At 40.0% G+C, this 18,638-nt stretch overlaps 1 protein-coding gene across 1 annotated transcript; it reads left to right on the top strand.

Moving 5' to 3' along the window:
• Positions 1 to 1,683: 1,683 nt before the first annotated feature.
• On the top strand, positions 1,684 to 2,688 carry LOC141588138 (uncharacterized). Its single transcript, XM_074409592.1, has one exon. The coding sequence runs from the start codon at positions 1,684 to 1,686 to the stop codon at positions 2,686 to 2,688; it is 1,005 nt and encodes a 334-aa protein (XP_074265693.1).
• The last annotated feature ends 15,950 nt before the right edge of the window (positions 2,689 to 18,638 follow it).

The raw sequence follows: 18,638 nt of genomic DNA, 5'->3' as shown, positions 1-18,638 counted from the left end.
TGTAAAAGGTTTTAACAACGGTTGGTTTTCTTAAGGAAACCGTTGTTAAAAATATTAACAACGGTTTTAAGTATAAAAACCCGTTGTGGAAAGTGTGACTCAATTTTGGGGGGAAAGTTAAAACAACGGGTTTTAATATACAAAACCGTTGTTATAACTAAAGACAACGGGTTGTTTGTAAATAACCGTTGTTGTTTGTTCTTAAAAAATAAAAAAAAATTAAATTAAATATTACTAGATGCATGCATAATTACGGCCCGTTAGAATTCCGATGCATGCATTATTACTGACATCACTGTGCATATGAACGGACAATATGGAATGAGAAGGGTTAATAATAAGATTTGAAGCAGCATTGAGAGATATGATGATGATTATGGCACAACTTCCTAACATATATATTAATTAAAAAAACAACTCAACCCACACATTGCTTAGTATAAATACATTGCATTATCTCAACTAACATTTCCATTATCTCAATATATACATCTCCAAACCCTAACTGCTAAAACAAACTCCAAATAAATAACTCTACTTAATCTTTCAAAACAAACTCCAAACTCCAACAAAATGAATGATTTCATCCTTAAGACTCTTACTATGATCGAGAACAACAACAGCTTCATCCGCCGATTCCTCCATATTGAGGAAAGTTTCAGGAGCTACCTTGCGGATGCTCGATCCGTACTGAAGCACGCCAAAGAAGATGGCTTGACGGAGCAAAAGCGAGCGATTGCGGCTATATGACGATATAGCAACTGCTGAACGGAACCTCCAAATAGCCAAGGAGGAGAGGACGGATACGATAGAGCAGAATAAGATCCTCTATGAAAATATAAGAATTGCATTTTTATATATGTAATTTTTTTTTAATTTATGTATTTATAAATATATATATATATATATATATATATATATATATATATATATATATATATATATATATATATTAATTATGTTTATCTTGCTTCTTCATCTTGCTTCTTCATTGTTTTACTAACTAATTATGCGAACAATACTTAAACAAATAACATAATGGTCGATAAAAACACATACATGCAAAAGAAATAAATAGAAAAAGAAAATAATGACGATGAAACTAACGAAGGACGGCGATATTTACCTGATAAATACAGAACGTAAGAGACGATGAAATCAACAAAGGACGGCGAGAAGATAAAGCGACGATGAGAAAGAGAGAAAGAGAGAAAGAGAAAGTGTGTGTTTTGTGTTTGTGTTTGTCTGCTGTGTTTGTGTTTGTGTATTAAGGGTTGTGTTTTGTGGGCACAGAGACTTGTGTTTGTGTGGTTTATAGTATGGAAGGTATTGACAACGGTTATTAAACAACAACCGTTGTGAAATATGTTTTAACAACGGTTGTAAAAAACACCCGTTGTCAAATATGTTTTAACAACGGGTTACAAAAGTAACCGTTGTGATTACTTTTCACTAACTTTGCGCCAATTTTGCGCCAAATTATTAACAACGGTTGTGCATGTGTGACCCGTTGTTAAAACTAATAACAACGGTTTTTATAACCATACCCGTTGTAATTAATTTTAGTAAAATTCGCGCCATACATTCTACAACGTCTATTGTGATTTTCGTGAATAATCGTTGTTAAAGGGGCGTTGTAGTTGCCTGGATTTGTAGTAGTGCATTGAAGTAGAATATCCTAGAATGGCGAACGATAATAGAACCATTCGTGAGTTAAGAGAAAGAAACTACGATGAACAACCATTATGCATCACATACCCTCCTTTGGGAGCAAATGCCAACTTTGAACTTAAAGGTTTTTTCATTCACAACTTACCCAAATTCCATGGGCAAGCGGGAAATGATCCTAACCGGCACTTATCGGAGTTTCACATGATGTGTGAAGGAGCCATCCCAAATGGAGTGACGGAAGACCAATTCAAGCTTCGTGCCTTTCCGTTTTCCTTGATGGATGCGGCTAAGGATTGGCTTTTCTATCTTACTCCGGGGTCCATAAGTACTTGGAAAGAAATGAAAGCGGCCTTCCTTGAGAAATTCTATCCCGACTCATGCCACAACCGTGCAAAAAAGGCAATCACCACCATAGAGCAAGACCATGGGGAAACCATGTATGAATATTGGAAAAGATTTAAGAGGTTGGTGGCTCAATGCCCATACCATGGGTTGAGTGGAGATGACCTTCTTGTTAACTTTTATGAGGGTTTAGGCCAAGAAGATCAAAGGATGGTCAATTCCGCCACCGGGGGAGATTTGGAGAATTATTCCATAGAGGATGCGAAGGAGATCATTGAGAGACTTGCCTCAACCACAAGAAATTATGGTAGAAGTCAAAGGGGATCAAGAAATGCATCTTCAATGGGAACCTCCTCCTCTTCAACTCAAAATCTTGAGCAAAGTGTGAATGACCTAACTCACTTAGTGAAGAACATGATAGTGAACACTCCAAACAAGGACGGAAATCAAAGGAATCAAGTGGAATGCAACTATTGCCAAGGTCCTCATTTGGAGGAAGCTTGCCCCATTATGATTGAAGAAGGAATTGGGGTGGAAAATGTGAGTGCAATGGGTTATGGAAATTACAATGGTAGGAATCCTTCCGGGGGAGGATATTACAATTATGACCCTAATGGCAATACCTACAATGTTGGGAGTAGAGACAACACTCGTCTTGGTTGGGGTGGTGACTGATAAGTCCATTTTATATACACTCTAACCCCATATTTTAGCTCCATTTTGTATGACATTATGCACTAACCTTAGTGATTTTGAGCTAATATTATATTTCTAGTTACTTTTGTATGTTCTATCATATTTTGTAGGTACATAAGCTTTTAGGAGTTTAATCCTAATCATTTGCAAGTCACTAGAAGCAAGCTAAGTTGAAGACTAAGTATGGACTAGCATGAAGATAATGCATGGACTTGCATAAGCAAAAGTGATGGATTAAATGAAGAAATGCACAACAAAGTCAAATGGAAATCAAGCCCAAATGCAAAGTCCACATAATGAAAACATAAGATGCTAAATATTGGATGCTACTTTGGATGCTTTGAGGAGCTTGGGATGCCAAAGTATGATTAATTGGGTGATTAAACAAGTATTAAATCATAAGCATTGGATACCATTTGATAATTAATCACAATTGAAGACAAACAGGCGAGAAACACACGACCCCGATCGGGGTTGAACAGTCCGTGAGTGTGTTCAATGCTCCATCAAATGCATACGTTTCCCTTATGATTTCCTATAAATAGGGTGTTGATCCGGGACACCTTGGACATCATTCACCTACACAATTTCTCATAATTCTCTCTAAGTTTAGTAGTTAGATTAGTTTAGATATTAGCTTAGCTTAGATTAGATTTACTTTATGTTAAAAATATTTCAATACAATTTCCATTCAAGTTTTATTCCAAAGTTTCATTTCAAGTTATTTCATTACAAGTATTGTTCTTCCATTTCCATTTCCATTTCCATTTCCAATTGCAAGGTAATTTCTTATTCATATTTTCATTATGTTATCATTTATCACTAGTTTAATTTACATTTCCATCATGTTAGAGTAGTTTATTTTGTCTAGGGAATGAAGGGAGCCATGCATAAAAAGTATTTGTAAAATGTTAAATTAGGTTGTTATAATATTGTCTAATTGTTTCTATCACATGTTTGCACCTTAATGTTTAATCTTTATTTAAAGGCCTTATTCATTGATTAAGTTTGTTCATTCGTTCTAAAAGTCAAGAGGCACGGAATTGAATTAGACTAAGCATGTGTAGTAGGACGACCTAGTCATGGACGAGAGTTTCTCTAGGACCCGGTCTATGGTTGACACTAATATCGTAAGGTGGGTGTCTCTAAGCCTAAACAATTGACGATTTATCAACTCCTATGTTTAATTTGAGCATTTACATAATTTGCATGTGTGACCCGACCTCCCTAGACATTTTATTTATTATTGTTTTATCACTTCAACCCAATCAATCAATCGATAATCTACCAAGGTAAAATTCATTCCATATCAACCAATTAACAACTCCCGTCTCTCTGTGGTTCGACCCCTACGTACTACATTCATTTGTTGTCTAGGGTATAAATATTATCTTTGCATAGGTGTGCGATAGCCTATCAGTGACACTTCCAAAAGTTTTGTTAATGACCAATTCAATCATTTGAGGGACCAAAATTCCTGACAAGGTCAAGGTTCCAATTCTCAAGGAAATAGGAATGGCAATTTCAACAACCAAGGTCGAAACCAAACCAAGGTCAATCATCTCAATTTCGCAATCAAGGTAACAACACCAATTCTCAAAAGGAACCAAGTGTTCAAGACTTGCTTAAGAATATTTTGCAAGAGCAAGTTAAGACAAACAAGAGGTTTGACAAGATTGATGCCGACAAGAGTGTTAGTGATGCCAAGGTTGCCAACCTTGAGGTCCAACTTGGACAAATTGCCCAAGAACTTGCCAAGCAAAACCAAAGGAATTCCACTTCTATTCCCTCCACTATATTCCCTCCTAGGGAAAATGCTAGTGCTATGACATGAGGAAGGGGAGAACTTTAGAATATCCTCCAAAGAAGAAGAGAAGGGCCAAGTCACAAGAAAGGATCATTGACATTGAAAAACAAATTGAAGAAGAACTTGTGATTGAACAAGAGAAAGGGACATCTTCAAAAGCTAATGAGGAAGAAGAAAAGAATCCTTTGAGCATTGACAAAGGAAAGAAAGGGAGTACCAACACCAAGGATCAAATTGAAGAGATCGAAAGAGAATATGAACCGGAGGTACCATTCCCTATTGCCCTCACAAATCCCAAGAAATTTGATAAAGACTCCGATTTTTATGAAACTTTTAGGAAATGTGGGGTCAACATCCCTCTTTTTACTATCATCAAAACCGTCCCTAGGTATGCAAAGTTTCTCAAGGAACTTTGCACCCCAAAACGGAAGCCAAGGAAAGGAGTTGAAAGAGTCACGGTTAGTAGGCATGTCTCGGCAATTTTCAAACGAAATCTTCCCAAAAAGTGTGATGATTCGGGCATGCTAACTATACCGTGCTCAATTGGAGGCAAAGCTTTTGCTAGAGCTATGCTAGACTCGGGGTCCTCTATTAATGTCATGCCTTACTCCATTTATGAGACCTTAGAATTGCCTCCCTTGTCTAAGACCAATGTTGTGATCCAATTAGCGGACCGCTCTACGATTCATCCCAAAGGCCTTGTAGAAGATGTGTTAGTAGAGGTTGATAAGTTCATGTTTCCGGCCGACTTTTATGTTTTAGACATGGAACCGGATTCCAAGGCTACACCCCTTTTGTTAGGGAGGCCTTTCATGAGAACCACTAAAACAAAGCTTGACATGTATGATGGAAATTTGACCATGGAATTTGAAGGGAAAATCTTGAAGTATAATGTGTATGAGACAATGAAAAAGACCGATGATTTGAGCTTTTGCTACTTTCTTGATATAATTTAGCCATTGGCAAATCGAGTCTACCAATTGAGTCATCGGGACCCACTTGAAGTGGCCCTTACTAACAATGTCGAGAAGGAAGGGTTGCGGTTTTTGTTGTCTCATGATGTGCAGGAAAGTGTAGAGGCATTGGAGAAGGAATAACCCTTAGAAGAATCTAAGGAGGAAGAAGAAATGAAAGGAGTTGAGGAAGAAATGCCGAGCCAGGGCGCAGCCTGCTCAAACCCAGAGCGCAGCCTGCGCAAGCCAGCGCAGCTCGCCAGCGCAGCCTGCGCAATTCCCAGCTCCACTAAAGCTTATTTTTCATCTTATTCTTATGACTACCAAGCCAAATTCCTTCCACTAGAGGCCTCCCTTGAAAGACCACTCCCATCCATTATAAAACCTCCCACTCCCAATCTAAAACCACTTCCCGACCACTTGAAGTACATTTTTCTTTGGAAGAACAACACCCTACCCCTCATAATATCAAACCAACTTGAGGGTGACCAAGAGAAGAGATTGGTGGATGTATTACACAAATACAAGGAAGCTTTTGGGTGGGGTATTGCGGATCTTAAGGGGATAAGCCCAAGCATATGCATGCACAAGATCCGGTTGGAGGGAGAAGCGAAGCCGGTTAGGCAACCCCAAAGGAGATTGAACCCGCCAATGATGGAAGTAGTCAAAGAAGAGATCATCAAATTACTCCAAATGGGAATCATCTACCCAATTAGCGATTCTCAATGGGTAAGTCCCACTCAATGTGTGCCGAAAAAGGGTGGGGTGACGGTAATTGAGGGCAAAGAAGGAGCTTTAATTCCCACTCGGATTCAAACCGGGTGGAGAGTTTGCATCGATTATCGCCGCCTAAATGCCGTGACATTTAAAGACCATTTCCCCTTACCCTTTCTAGACCAAATGTTAGAGAGGTTAGGGGGAAAGGAATTCTATTGTTTCTTGGATGGGTACTCCGGGTACTTTAAAATCCCCATACGCCCGGAGGATCAATCCAAGACAACATTCACATGCCCTTTCGGAACATATGCATACGGAAGGATGCCCTTCGGTTTGTGTAATGCTCCGGGTACATTTCAACGATGTATGGCGAGTCTTTTCTCGGATCTTGTAGAAAGAGTCTTAGAGGTCTTCATGGACGACTTCACCGTCCATGGAGACAGTTTTGAAGCTTGCTTAGACCACCTAACTATGGTCCTATCACGATGCACGGAGTCACACCTTGTGTTGAATTCCGAGAAATGTCACTTTATGGTTAAAAGCGGCATCGTGTTAGGTCACATAGTCTCAAAGAGAGGGATTGAGGTGGACGTGGCTAAGGTTGAAGTAATAAAAACCTTGCCATATCCCACTAATACTCGGGAGATAAGGTCGTTCCTAGGACACGCGGGCTTCTACCGCAGATTTATTAAAGACTTTTCCAAGATTGCTTACCCCTTGTGCAAGCTTTTGTACAAGGATGTGGAGTTTGTTTTTGATGATGCTTGTAGGGTGGCATTCGATTCTTTGAAAGAGAGGCTTGTGATGGCCCCGATAATTCAAGCTCCAAGATGGGACCTTTCTTTTGAAATCATGACCGATGCTAGCGATTATGCCCTTGGCGCGGTTTTAGGCCAAAGGGAGGGGAAGGTAGCTCATGTGATACAATATGCTTCTTCACTTTTGAATGATGCTCAACGAAACTACACCACCACGGAAAAGGAGTTCTTGGCGGTGGTGTATGCCATTGAGAAGTTTCGGGATTATCTCTTGGGTGCTAAGGTTATTATTTACACCGATCACAAATCCATAAGGCAACTCGTAGACAAGAAGGACACCAAGGCAAGGCTAATGAGATGGGTTCTCTTGTTGAGTGAGTTGATATCGAAATCAAAGACAAGCAAGGAAGCGCCAATGTGGTAGCCGACCATTTGCGTAGGCTTCACATTAATGAGGATTTAGTGAAGACCATGGGAGTAGTGGGTGGTAGCTTGCCACATGAATCTTTATATGCTATGAAAGTCGTTGAGCCTTGGTATGCTAACCTTGTCAACTACATGGTGACTAGGAAATTTCCCACATCCTTATCTTCTAGCCAACGCCATAAGTTGAAAAATATTTCCCGCTACTTCATATGGGATGACCCCTACTTGTGGAAGATGTGCCAAGATAATATCATCCGACGTTGCATTCCGGATGTGGAAATCCCTTCAATCCTCCAACATTGTCATGAGTACGCTTATGGAGGGCACTTTGGTCCTTAAAGAACCGCCCGGAAGATCTTGGAATGTGGTTTCTATTGGCCTAATATTTTCCGGGATGCCCAAGCTTATGTGAAGATGTGTGATCGGTGTCAATGATGTGGAAACATCTCTCGACGGCACGAGATGCCTCAACAACCAATCCTCTTTTGTGAAGTATTTGATGTATGGGGGATCGACTTCATGGGTCCCTTTCCGAACTCGAGCGGGTTTCTTTATATCTTGCTTGCGGTTGACTATGTCTCGAAGTGGGTGGAGGCGAACCCCACAAGAGTTGATGATGCCAAGACCGTGTCTAGCTTTATTCAAAGCTTTATCTTCTCAAGATTTGGTTTCCCAAAGGCTATCATAAGTGATCGGGGGACGCATTTTCGCAACTGGGTTATTCAAGGATTGCTGAAGAAATATAGAGTCCTTCATAAGGTCTCCACTGCTTATCACCCTCAAACAAATGGGCAAGCGGAAGTGTCCAATCGTGAGATTAAAGGGATCCTTGAAAAAATGGTGAACCCGGACCGGAAGGATTGAAGCAAGCGGTTGGATGATGCATTATGGGCATACCGCACGGTGTATAAGACTCCTATTGGCATGTCTCCCTATCGTCTCATATATGGGAAGACGTGCCACCTCCTGGTGGAAATTGAGCACAAAGCCTATTGGGCTATCAAGTCTTTCAATCAAAGTGTGGATGAAGCGGGGTTGCACCGGAAGTTCCAAATTCAAGAAATGGAGGAAATCCGGTTAGACTCTTATGACAACGCCACGATCTACAAGGAAAAAGCTCGGATATGGCATGACAAGATGATATCCCGAAGAAGCTTTAAGGAAGGAGACAAGGTCCTTGTGTTCCAAAATCGGTTCAAACTTTTTCCGGGCAAGTTGCGATCCCGGTGGTTCGGTCCTTACATTGTCAAGAAAGTACATCCACATGGGGCGGTGGATGTAGAAACTCCCAACTCGGGAAAGTTGATCAAAGTTAACGGATAACGAATCAAAGTCTACCACGAAGGGATGCAAGGCCTTGAAGAAGAGGAAGAGATTCGATTGGAGGATCCCGTTTACAAAGATTAATCCTCATGAAGCATTATGTCGAGCCATCGACATTAAATAATGGCAAAATTGTAAATATTCTATCTCAATTTAATTGCTTTCCTAGTGTAGTTCATTACCGTAATTTATTTCCTTGCACTTTAATTTCGTTTTAACTAATTTAATTTGCATTGAAATTTAAAAAGCACTTGAGGTTTGTTAAATGATGTAGTGATTTGGCAAAACCCTCTTGGAAGGCGTGCCCAAGAGGAGATGAGAGTCGGGTTTAATGTACAAGTTCATTGGAAGAAGCCAAGAAAGGGGAACAAGGAAAAAGGGAGCCAAATTTGGCTAATTTTGGAAATGGGAATAAAAAGGAATTAGGAGCAAAACTGCGAGTTGAAGCGCAGCCTGCGCAAAGGGTCAGCGCAGCTGCGCCTGATTGCGTAGGCAAGTATAGAAATTGCGCAGCCTGCGCAGGTCTGATATTTCGTTCCTTTACCTTTCCTAATCCCGTACATCTCCATCATTCTAACCCCTTCCTTTTTCGACAAAAAACCCCAACACCTCCTCTCAATCACTCTAAAACCAATCAACTCACCACATTTCATCAACAAACCTCAAATCTCTTCACCAAATTCTTCATATAATTCGATTGTGCCATCAAAAACACAATCAAAACACCAAATTTCTGACAAAATCCCCAAATTTCCCAAGAACCCTAAAATTTTTCGGGTCAATTTGAATCTTCTACAAGTGGATTTACGGGTCATAAGGGGGTTTTTACGCAACATCCATCATTATTCAAGCAAGTTTGAGAAGTTCCGGGGAGGTATAACAACTTTCCTCTACTTTCTTTGTTTCACATTAGTTTAATCCGATTTACATTAGTTAGTTGGGTTAAATTCTTGCTTTTGTTGATTATTGTGGATTGTTGGGAAAGATTTTCTGTTAGGGAAGGAACAATTCGACAAAACCACCTTAAACAATCTAGTTTTTGCTAGTGTACATAAGGTGTTTGTTGAATTGCCCCATAGAAAATTTTTCAGTTTTTGGTTGTTTTAAGTGTCTTTTAAAACTTTTGTTGGATAAGAAAAATGGTTTTCGGAATTGGAAAAGGGAAATCAAAGAAGAGAGGTGAATCCTCCAATCAAGCACAATCCGATGCACCACCACCACCACCTAAGCCTTTTCGGGGGGATGAGGGGTTGCCCACACAATCCAAAAATTTCTTCAAGGCCCTTGAGAGCAAACCTTTACATGTATCCAAATTTCTTCACCCCGGGACATTGAGGGATATGGGAATTTATGACCAAACACTTGCTTTCCTAACCAAGGTGGGGCTTGAGAGATACATGAACCTTCAACTAAACACTTACCCCGCCTATACTTTGGAATTCCTAGCTACCTTACATGTCACGGGGGAAAAGGAGAGTGCAAGGGTAAACTTCCGGTTGAATAAAGTGTGGAATACTCTCACTTTCGAAAGGGTGAGGGAAATCTTGAGAGTCACTAGACCACCCTCCTTCATTAACCCACAAGGAACGGCGTTGAATGATGTATGGGTTGGCCTCACGGGGAAGACTCATATGACGAATAATGACAAAACCTCCGCCATCACAAACCCCCCCATCTGAATCCTTACCTGGATGATATCTTATTTCTTCTTTTCGATGGGGGAGCCAACAAAACTCAATAATGGTGTGCGTGAGTGCATATGGGTGATGTTACCCGAGGGGGAGGGGGTATCAGATTGGGCAAAGCTCTTTGTGGTGAGTGCGGCTAAGCATAGAGAGAAAAAGGGGAGCATAAATTGTGGGGGATTAGTCACTCTCTTTGTGGCTAGCTTGGTTGGTAACATTCCCGAAGACCAACCTAGGGTGTGGGGTAACAACCTATACAATGAAGCGGAGTTGGTTGAGACCCACATGATCAAAGTCTTGGACACTCTCCCATGGAGTTGTTATTAGTTGGGGGAGGGGGGATGTACAACACATGAGGCTACCAATGAATGGCCCCCTTCCAAGTGGGTTGAGAGCCCGAGACTTCTATTGTCCCGCCGAGGGAAACCTACCAAACCCACCCCCACAAAGAGTGCGCAAGAGAAGAGCCATTGAGCCATCCCATGGTCCCCAACAAATGGAGGAAAGAGAGGTTGAGATTATTGAGGGGGGATTTCATGATACCCTCCACATCCCTTCATCCTACCAACCACCTCAAGATACCCCTATGTATGAAGCCGGGGGTTCCTCAAATCCCACCATGGACCTTGGCAACTATAAGTGGGAGGGTTGAGAGCTCCCATACTTGGCAATAACAACATGGGCCAAGGTTGGAGAGCTTGGAACAATTTCAACATGCCTTTGAGGAGCACAAAAGGTTGGGGGATGAGGCCGAATTGGCTCAAAGAAGAATGCTTGAAGGGATTGTTAAAAGACAAGAGGAGTCTTACACTTGGCAACAACAACAAGCCAAGGTTTGGGCGGAGAATCAAGCTATGTGGTAAAGCCAAAATGAGTGGAGGGAACAAGTTAGTCAACAATTTAGGGTTCAAAATGAAAGGCACCACCAATACCTTGAAGATTCCTACCACGACGCCCAAGCTCAAGAGGATTCCTTTGGCCTCATTCGAGGCCTCTTTAACATGTCCCTACACCATCATGAACCTCAATACCAACCCATCATAAATCAACAACAAGTGGATGAAGCCCATCAGAGGGCAAAGAAAGAAAAAGAAAGAAGAGAAAGAAGAAGAGGAAACCGAGGGGCATATGAGCAAGGTGAAGGCTCGGGCCCCTCCCACAACAATTTATGAAGAATTTGGCACTCCTCCACATTGAGGACAATGTGAGATTTAAGTGTGGGGGAGTGAGTGAGTGTAATATATGTAAATTGCTCTTTTTGTCAATGCAAGAAAAAAAATCCCGGTTAGGTGAAAACCCACAAGGGTGGGCACCTAAGGCAAGATTGGGAAGGTGGCCGAGGACGGAATGAAAACCCGAAAGGGCGTTCCGGGCAAAATGAAAAATTGAGTTGCGAGCCACCATGAGAGGAAAGGAAAAGCTAAGGTGAAAACCCGAAAGGGCACCTTAGGCAAAATGAGGGATTTTCAACAAAAAAATGAAAAAATTGAAAAAGCAACACCAAAAATATGGAGGGACAAGAAGGGAGTGATAAGGAGGGTCTTGGAAGGAGGCTAGTTTTAGGACTTAATTTCTTTTGTGTCACAAAAATTTGCTTCAAATTGGTGGTTTTTCCGATTGGCTACTTGAGTTGTTGATTCTTAATGGTGTTTGGCCAACCAAGTAGCATGATCTTACATTTATATGGAGTGATAAGGGGGCGTTATAAGTAGTGATGAGTTGTGATTGATAGGAGGATGAGAGGTCACTTTGCTATTGCCTTGGGATAAGGCAAGAGTGACCATTACTACCTTGGTGATATAAGAAGGGTGGAGTTGTGTGATGAGTCGGGTTGGTGGTGTGTCGTGTCCTTGTTTGAGGGAGATATAAGGCGGAGGAGCGAGTGAAGAGGTTGTGTCAAAATTTGAGTCAAGTTCTTTTCTTCTTAATTGGTGGATTGTTTAAGAGGGAGATATAAGAAGGAAGAGGTAAGGGAAGAGTGATCATTCACTCCTACACTCTCTTATAAACTATATATTGGCTTATTTCGGGTTTTGCTCGGGACTAGCAAAAGTCTAAGTGTGGGGGAGTTTGATAGTAGTGTTTTGTGTCGGTCTAAGAGGGTGATTTTATCACCCTCGTTTCTTTTAATATGTGTCTTTAAGTGTGCTATTCCTAGTATTTGATAATCGGTTATGATGTGGCAACTTGTCCATTTTACCTCCGTTTTACAATTGATTTTGATGCACGGAACCCGAGGGTCAAGGAGAAACTTTCAACGGTCAAGACAAGGCACAAGCGGCTCACATGTGGCCTAATATCCAGCTGGGAGAAGTGAGGAGTGAAGATTAGAATAAATGAGAACAATTGAAGAGGTCTAGTTCTTGGAAATTAGAAGTCCAAAGTGCGAGCCCAGGCGCAGGATGCGCAAACATGGGGCGCACCTGCGCACGATTGCGCAGGCAAGAAGGATTTTTGCGCAGGCTGCGCAGCTCTGTTTTACGAGGACTTCTAATCTTCTTTTGGGCTTCTTAAGTGGAAATCTTTTTAGGTTTTCGTGAAGCCCTATATATACCCAAGAGTTTAAAGACCTGAAAACATCATAGAACATCATATCATCTCATTTAATCTCATCATTTAGGGTTTGAATCTTGTAATAATTTAGAAGACTTTTTCATTCAAGTTATAATCTTTCCTTATTATTTTGGGTTTATGAAGACTATAGAAAGCTAAATCCTTCCTTGCTTGGTGTAATCCGTTTCAAGTCTTCAACTTTATCATTGTATTGACTCTTTACTCTCTAATCTTTCATTTATTTCAATTTCTATGTTTGAATGTCATGATGAATGTTTTGTTGTGAGAAGTGATCACTCTTGCCTCTTTAATGTTCATCTATTGCTTGATTGTTGCAAAGTTCCTTGCTTTTGTGATAACTTGTTGAAGCACCTCATAATTATTGTTATCTTGGCTAAGAGTATCAATATTTGTGAGTAGAAATTGTTTATATCATTGGGTTTGTTGGCTTAGACATGCTTTTTTGATATCCCATTTACTTTCCTCTTGGTTGTGTTCTTCATGCTCTTGGCTACAATTCTTACATGGCTTAGTGTTGGAAATTGTAGTTTAAGTAGGATTATCATTGTTGGCTTAGATAGTGGTGATCAATTGCTTGAGGATTGTTGTTGGGTAAATGAATTTGGAGAGAAAAGAGTCTTACTTTGAGAAAAGTTGAAGCTTGTAGGATTATACCAAGTTTTCATCTCATATTATTGTTTTTTGCATACCAAGTGTTTGTTACTTTGTTTCATAAGAAAAATCACATCTTTTCCATCTTGTTACTTGTTCCCTCCATGCCAATTCCCCTTTCATGTGTCTCAATTGTTGTCCAATGTTAATATCCATAGTTTGTGCATAGTCTTGTGTTTTGTTCATTGTCATTAGTTTAATTCAAGCTTTAGTCTTAATCCCTTCTCTTAGGTTCGACCCTTACTTCCCTTTACTACTATTCTTATTTCATAGTGTAGAGTCGAGTTTGGTTTATAAATATCTAATTTGGTAGCTTAATTCTAGCATTTAACGACCTAGTATTTTGTCTTACCAATCGTGTTCTGTTTTCTATCGATAATTTCGTTGTCTACTCTTGATTCCCGCTCATGCGGTCGACATGATAATGGATTCCCGCTTGGCGGTCGACGGTTGTATTTGGTTTTTGCAGGTTTGGTGCGTAAAAACAATGCAAATTCCGCATTGTGGCTGGGCAGCAAGCTGCTGTTTCCAGCCACTGCCCAGAAGAGTCCTGACGGAAAAACCGTCAGGAATTTGGCAATTATGACGGAAATTCCGTCAGTTAAGTCAACAAAATGTTGACCATCTTGAAGGAAAAACCGTTAGGAAAATGGCATTGCTGACGTAAATTCCGTCAGGTAAGTCAACAAGATGTTGACCATCCTGACGGAATTTCCGTCAGATATGCTGTTTTCCTGACAGTTTTTCCGTCAAGATGGTCAACATTTTGTTGACTTAGTTGACGGAATTTCTGTCAGAATTGCCAAATTCCTGACGGTTTTTCCGTCACTATGGTCAACATCAGGTTGACTTGCTACGTCACCCTAAATTTTATTTTTGACGAAATAACCGTCAGGATTATACATCCTGACGGAAAAACCGTCAGAAAATTATTTTCTGTGACCAATTGTAGTGACGCTTTATTCCTGACGGTTTTTCCGTCAGGAAAGCGTATTCTGACGGAAAAGAGGATTTTCTGACGGTTTTTTTTTCGTCAGTTTCCCGTGTTTTTTTTGTAGTGTTCTGGCCCTTTCAGTTTTGAACCGGTTACCTTGAGAGATATTACAGTGTGGGGTAATTTAAAAGGAATATTATTTATGTGTCTTAGAAGTTTTGGTTGCTTTATATAAATATTGTTTTCATAGATGACTGCGGTTACGGGGACGTAACCTTGCTTTTAAGGAGCGGGGATGTGATATATTTTAAGGAGTGGTATAAGCATGTGGATATGATAAAAGTATGTTGGCATGTATGTAGGAGGTGTAATTATGATTAACGTGTGAAGTATTACGGAAATTGCGTGAAATTGTGAAGAATGCGAGTTGGTTAATTTCTCAGAAATTTTACTCTTGATTGCTTTTGCTGCCATTTATTGCCTGTTTAATACCTATGCACGAAATTATTATGTGTGATAGACTTGTGAGTTAACTTTCATATGCCGCTGGTTTCATGCTTAAGTAATATACGGTTTAGGAGAATTAAATATTTTAGTGGACAGTGGTCAGAATATACTTGTGCAGTGGTGTTTTCGTTCCATGTTTTTGTAAAAATCGCCATTTAAAACATACTTATTAATTAGGTATGATTCTAACTTCATTGTTTAAAATATTCGTATATGTTTCTAAATTGGTAAGTCACGTTGTAAGAAAATAATTGTAAATGGATAATTGTGTTATCATAATTTGGATTGTGCTCAGTTGTGTGGATGTTTATAAATGTTGTTATAGTAGTTATGGGCGAACTTCGGGACGAAGTTCATTTTAAGGGGGGGAAGACTGTAATACCCCGTATTTTGATAATAATTTATATGAATAATTTATGTAATTCAAATAGTTAACTAATGGCATTTCTAATAATAGTTGTAGATAAGACGTTAATTAAATAATAAAATGAGTAAGCAAGTCGGGAATTGGGCTTAGCTAATAATAGGGCCTTGGGCCGTGTGCTATAATTGTATGGATAGATTTTAATGGCTTAGTACGAGTAGTAGTCGGGAATTATTTCGGGATTTAATAATAATATTAATAAGGAGAATAATAAAAATAAGTAAAGGTAATAGTAATTATAATATTAATAATCCTAGTAATATTAGTAATAAATTCGTAAAGGGAATATATGGTAATCCTACTTATGGAAAGACTAATATAATGTGTAATAATAATAATTATATAATTTATAATGGTAATAATAATTGTATAATAATAATAAGGTAATAGTAATAGTTTCCTAATTGGTATTTCATATACCCTAAACCTAGACTATAAATACATAATAATCTGAAAAGTAATTCATAAAAGAAGAGAAGGAGATTTTGGAGACTGGAGAAGCAATTAGCGATAAAAGGTAAGATCGAAACATAATTTAATCGTTTATTTACAATTTTATACACCGTATAAATAAGACAACCGTATACCACCGTATAGACCACCATGATACACGACATTGACCTTAGTAGTTACTTTTGACCACCGTGATTCTATTAAGCCTGTTTGTGACCATCGTTGACCACCGTGTGTGGCGGTTTGGGCATCTAAAAGGTGGATGCCATGGGTAATTAAGACGGGTTTTAGCCCGTGTATACATGACGATTTGACCTGGGACTTGAGTGGTTGGTCTTGTCGGTAGTGGGCGGTCCTAAGGGTGGTAATGGGGTGGTCGTAGGTGGTGGTTGGTACGGTGGATGGCGATATAGTGGTTGTTTATGGGTGTTTGTGTGGTGAAAGAGTCATGGGTGTCTTGGCTTGCGTCGTGTAGGACCAAACTAGGGTGTCTAGAGTTCAGGTGAGGTTGTCGGTATCTGAGTAGGTGTTAGGGTGGAGAAAGGCGGCTGCTTGGTGGTTGTGGTGGCTAGAAACGCGTGAAATAGAGGGGTGTTGCGGGTTGGAGTGGCTGCCGGTGTTGGGTTGTTTCTGTGGTGGTGTCCTTGGGTCAAGGAGATGAGGGACCATCCCTGGAACCACCGTGGGTCAGTGGTGACTGCGGTGGTGGCCAGAGGTGGTAAGGTTGAGTAAGAGGGTCGTGTCGTGGGGTGTTTAGGGCGTGAGATTTTAGGGTGTTGGTGGTGTTTTAGCAGGTGGTAGGTGATTGTCGGGATTGGCCGTGGTGTAGGCTAGGGTGTGGCTGGTTTGGGTGGTACTGACGGTGGCTAGGGGTGGCGTGATAGGTGGGTTAAAGAAGGGGGTTTGAACTCGGTTTTTGCCGTGTTGGTTGGTTGGTGTTGTGCGTTGTTCTCACGTGATTCTCATGGGATAGTGTGGGTGTGCATGGTTTGTTTAAATTAGTTAGTAAGTCGGGTTTACGTAATCGTTTACACGGGAAAATATTTAATTAAATTAAATTGTAATTAATTAAATTAATATAATAAATAAATAATTAAATTGGATAAATAATAATTAAAATGTGATAATTAATAATTGAATGAATTATTAATATGTTAGGTAACGGATTGTGAAGAATTTATAATCGGGTTCGTGTGCTTCATTATTGGATCGCTTGAGTTGCTTAATTGGATATTGCGTGCCATGTAGGATAACTACTCAACCGGGGTCATTATTGTTGTATCTCACATGAGTATTGTGGCTTGAAGTATACTTGTTATATCGTTGTGGTTGATTATTGTGGATTATATCCTGCTGATTATTATTATTTATCGTTGCATTCATATAAGGATGGCATTTGTATTAGTTAGCGATTTATTACGTAGACATTACTTATAGTAATGTATAGTGGTTATCGTTTATTCGGCGGGCGATTATAATCGTGAATTCTCGGCGAGGCCCAGTGAGGTTCTGCAGACCGTCTGGTGGGTATTTATCAAGCGTGTGTTAAGCGGACATTACTTTATAGTAATGTAGTGTGGATATGTAGAACCAAGGATGACTTTGTGTTGGTGACTAATATGCTTGTTTTGAAAATCTAAAGAAATGATGAAAGGCTTTAAAATACTTCCCAAAAATGAAATAAAAGGCTTTAATATACCTTTTAAATGTTATTAACCAAATATTATCACCGAAACACGGATTTAACCGTCATGGTATGAGGAACCAAGGGTGAAAAACATGTTTTATGGTTAAAACAAATAAAATTAAATAAAAGGGTTCGAAAATATTTGAAATAATAAAAACCGGTTGTAAATATGAAAATGAATTAAAGGGAAATGACGGGAACAAACACGGTTGAGTTCTGACCTGGACACCCCATTGAGGCGCGGGCAAGCCGTCGAACCAAGGGCTTCGTCTCGGGCCAAAAATCGATTTTAGCTCGTTTATTCCATGTTTTGGTTCATGTTATGCATGTTTTAGCATGTTATAGTCATGAAACAAATAAAAACATAATAAAAGAATGATTTTTACACCCTCATACTTACATGTTTGGTTATAGCGAGTGACCGACGTAAGTGTAACAACTCGTTTGGTCGGAAAAACTCGGTTTAAAACCGTTTTGGTAAGTAAAAAGAGTGTTTTAAAATTAGTGACGGTGTAGGGTTGAAGTAGTCGGTCAAGTGATTTAATGCACGATGACGGTACCAAACAATGTGTAAGGCTTGTATTTACGATCGGTAGGTCGTAAATACGCGTCGGATTGTGAATTAAGAAGTCGAGTCGAGAATTTAAGGGAGAAAAGAGGGGGCGGACACTCGCGTAAGTTCTCAAATGGGGGCATTTGGGGGGTATTTATAGGAAAATGAGTGGTTGTGTGAGTTTTGAGCGACGTGGCCACTGAGGTCGCTCAAAGAGGCGCGAGCCACGTCGCGGGTCTTTGAGTTGTCTTGTCGCTTTCATACAAGAGCAATCATGATTTGTTCTATCCTAGGATTTGTAGTCATATGTTTCGTACTTGACCATTCATAAATCCGGAAATCTAGCATAAGATTTCAATGTTTGTTTTTGTATGACCGCTTAATTCGCTGCTGAGCCTGGGACAACTTGAGTCGCTGGTCCTGTTCGCTGATCAGTTGCTGTCACGCACTCATTGTCGCGGCATTAAATACTCCGTA

This window comes from Silene latifolia, chromosome 6 (assembly GCF_048544455.1).
Source record: "Silene latifolia isolate original U9 population chromosome 6, ASM4854445v1, whole genome shotgun sequence".
In the NCBI taxonomy this organism is placed as follows: Eukaryota; Viridiplantae; Streptophyta; class Magnoliopsida; order Caryophyllales; family Caryophyllaceae; genus Silene; species Silene latifolia.
The sequence above is the reverse complement of the archived record's forward strand: the minus strand, read 5'-3'. Positions and strand labels throughout refer to the sequence as shown.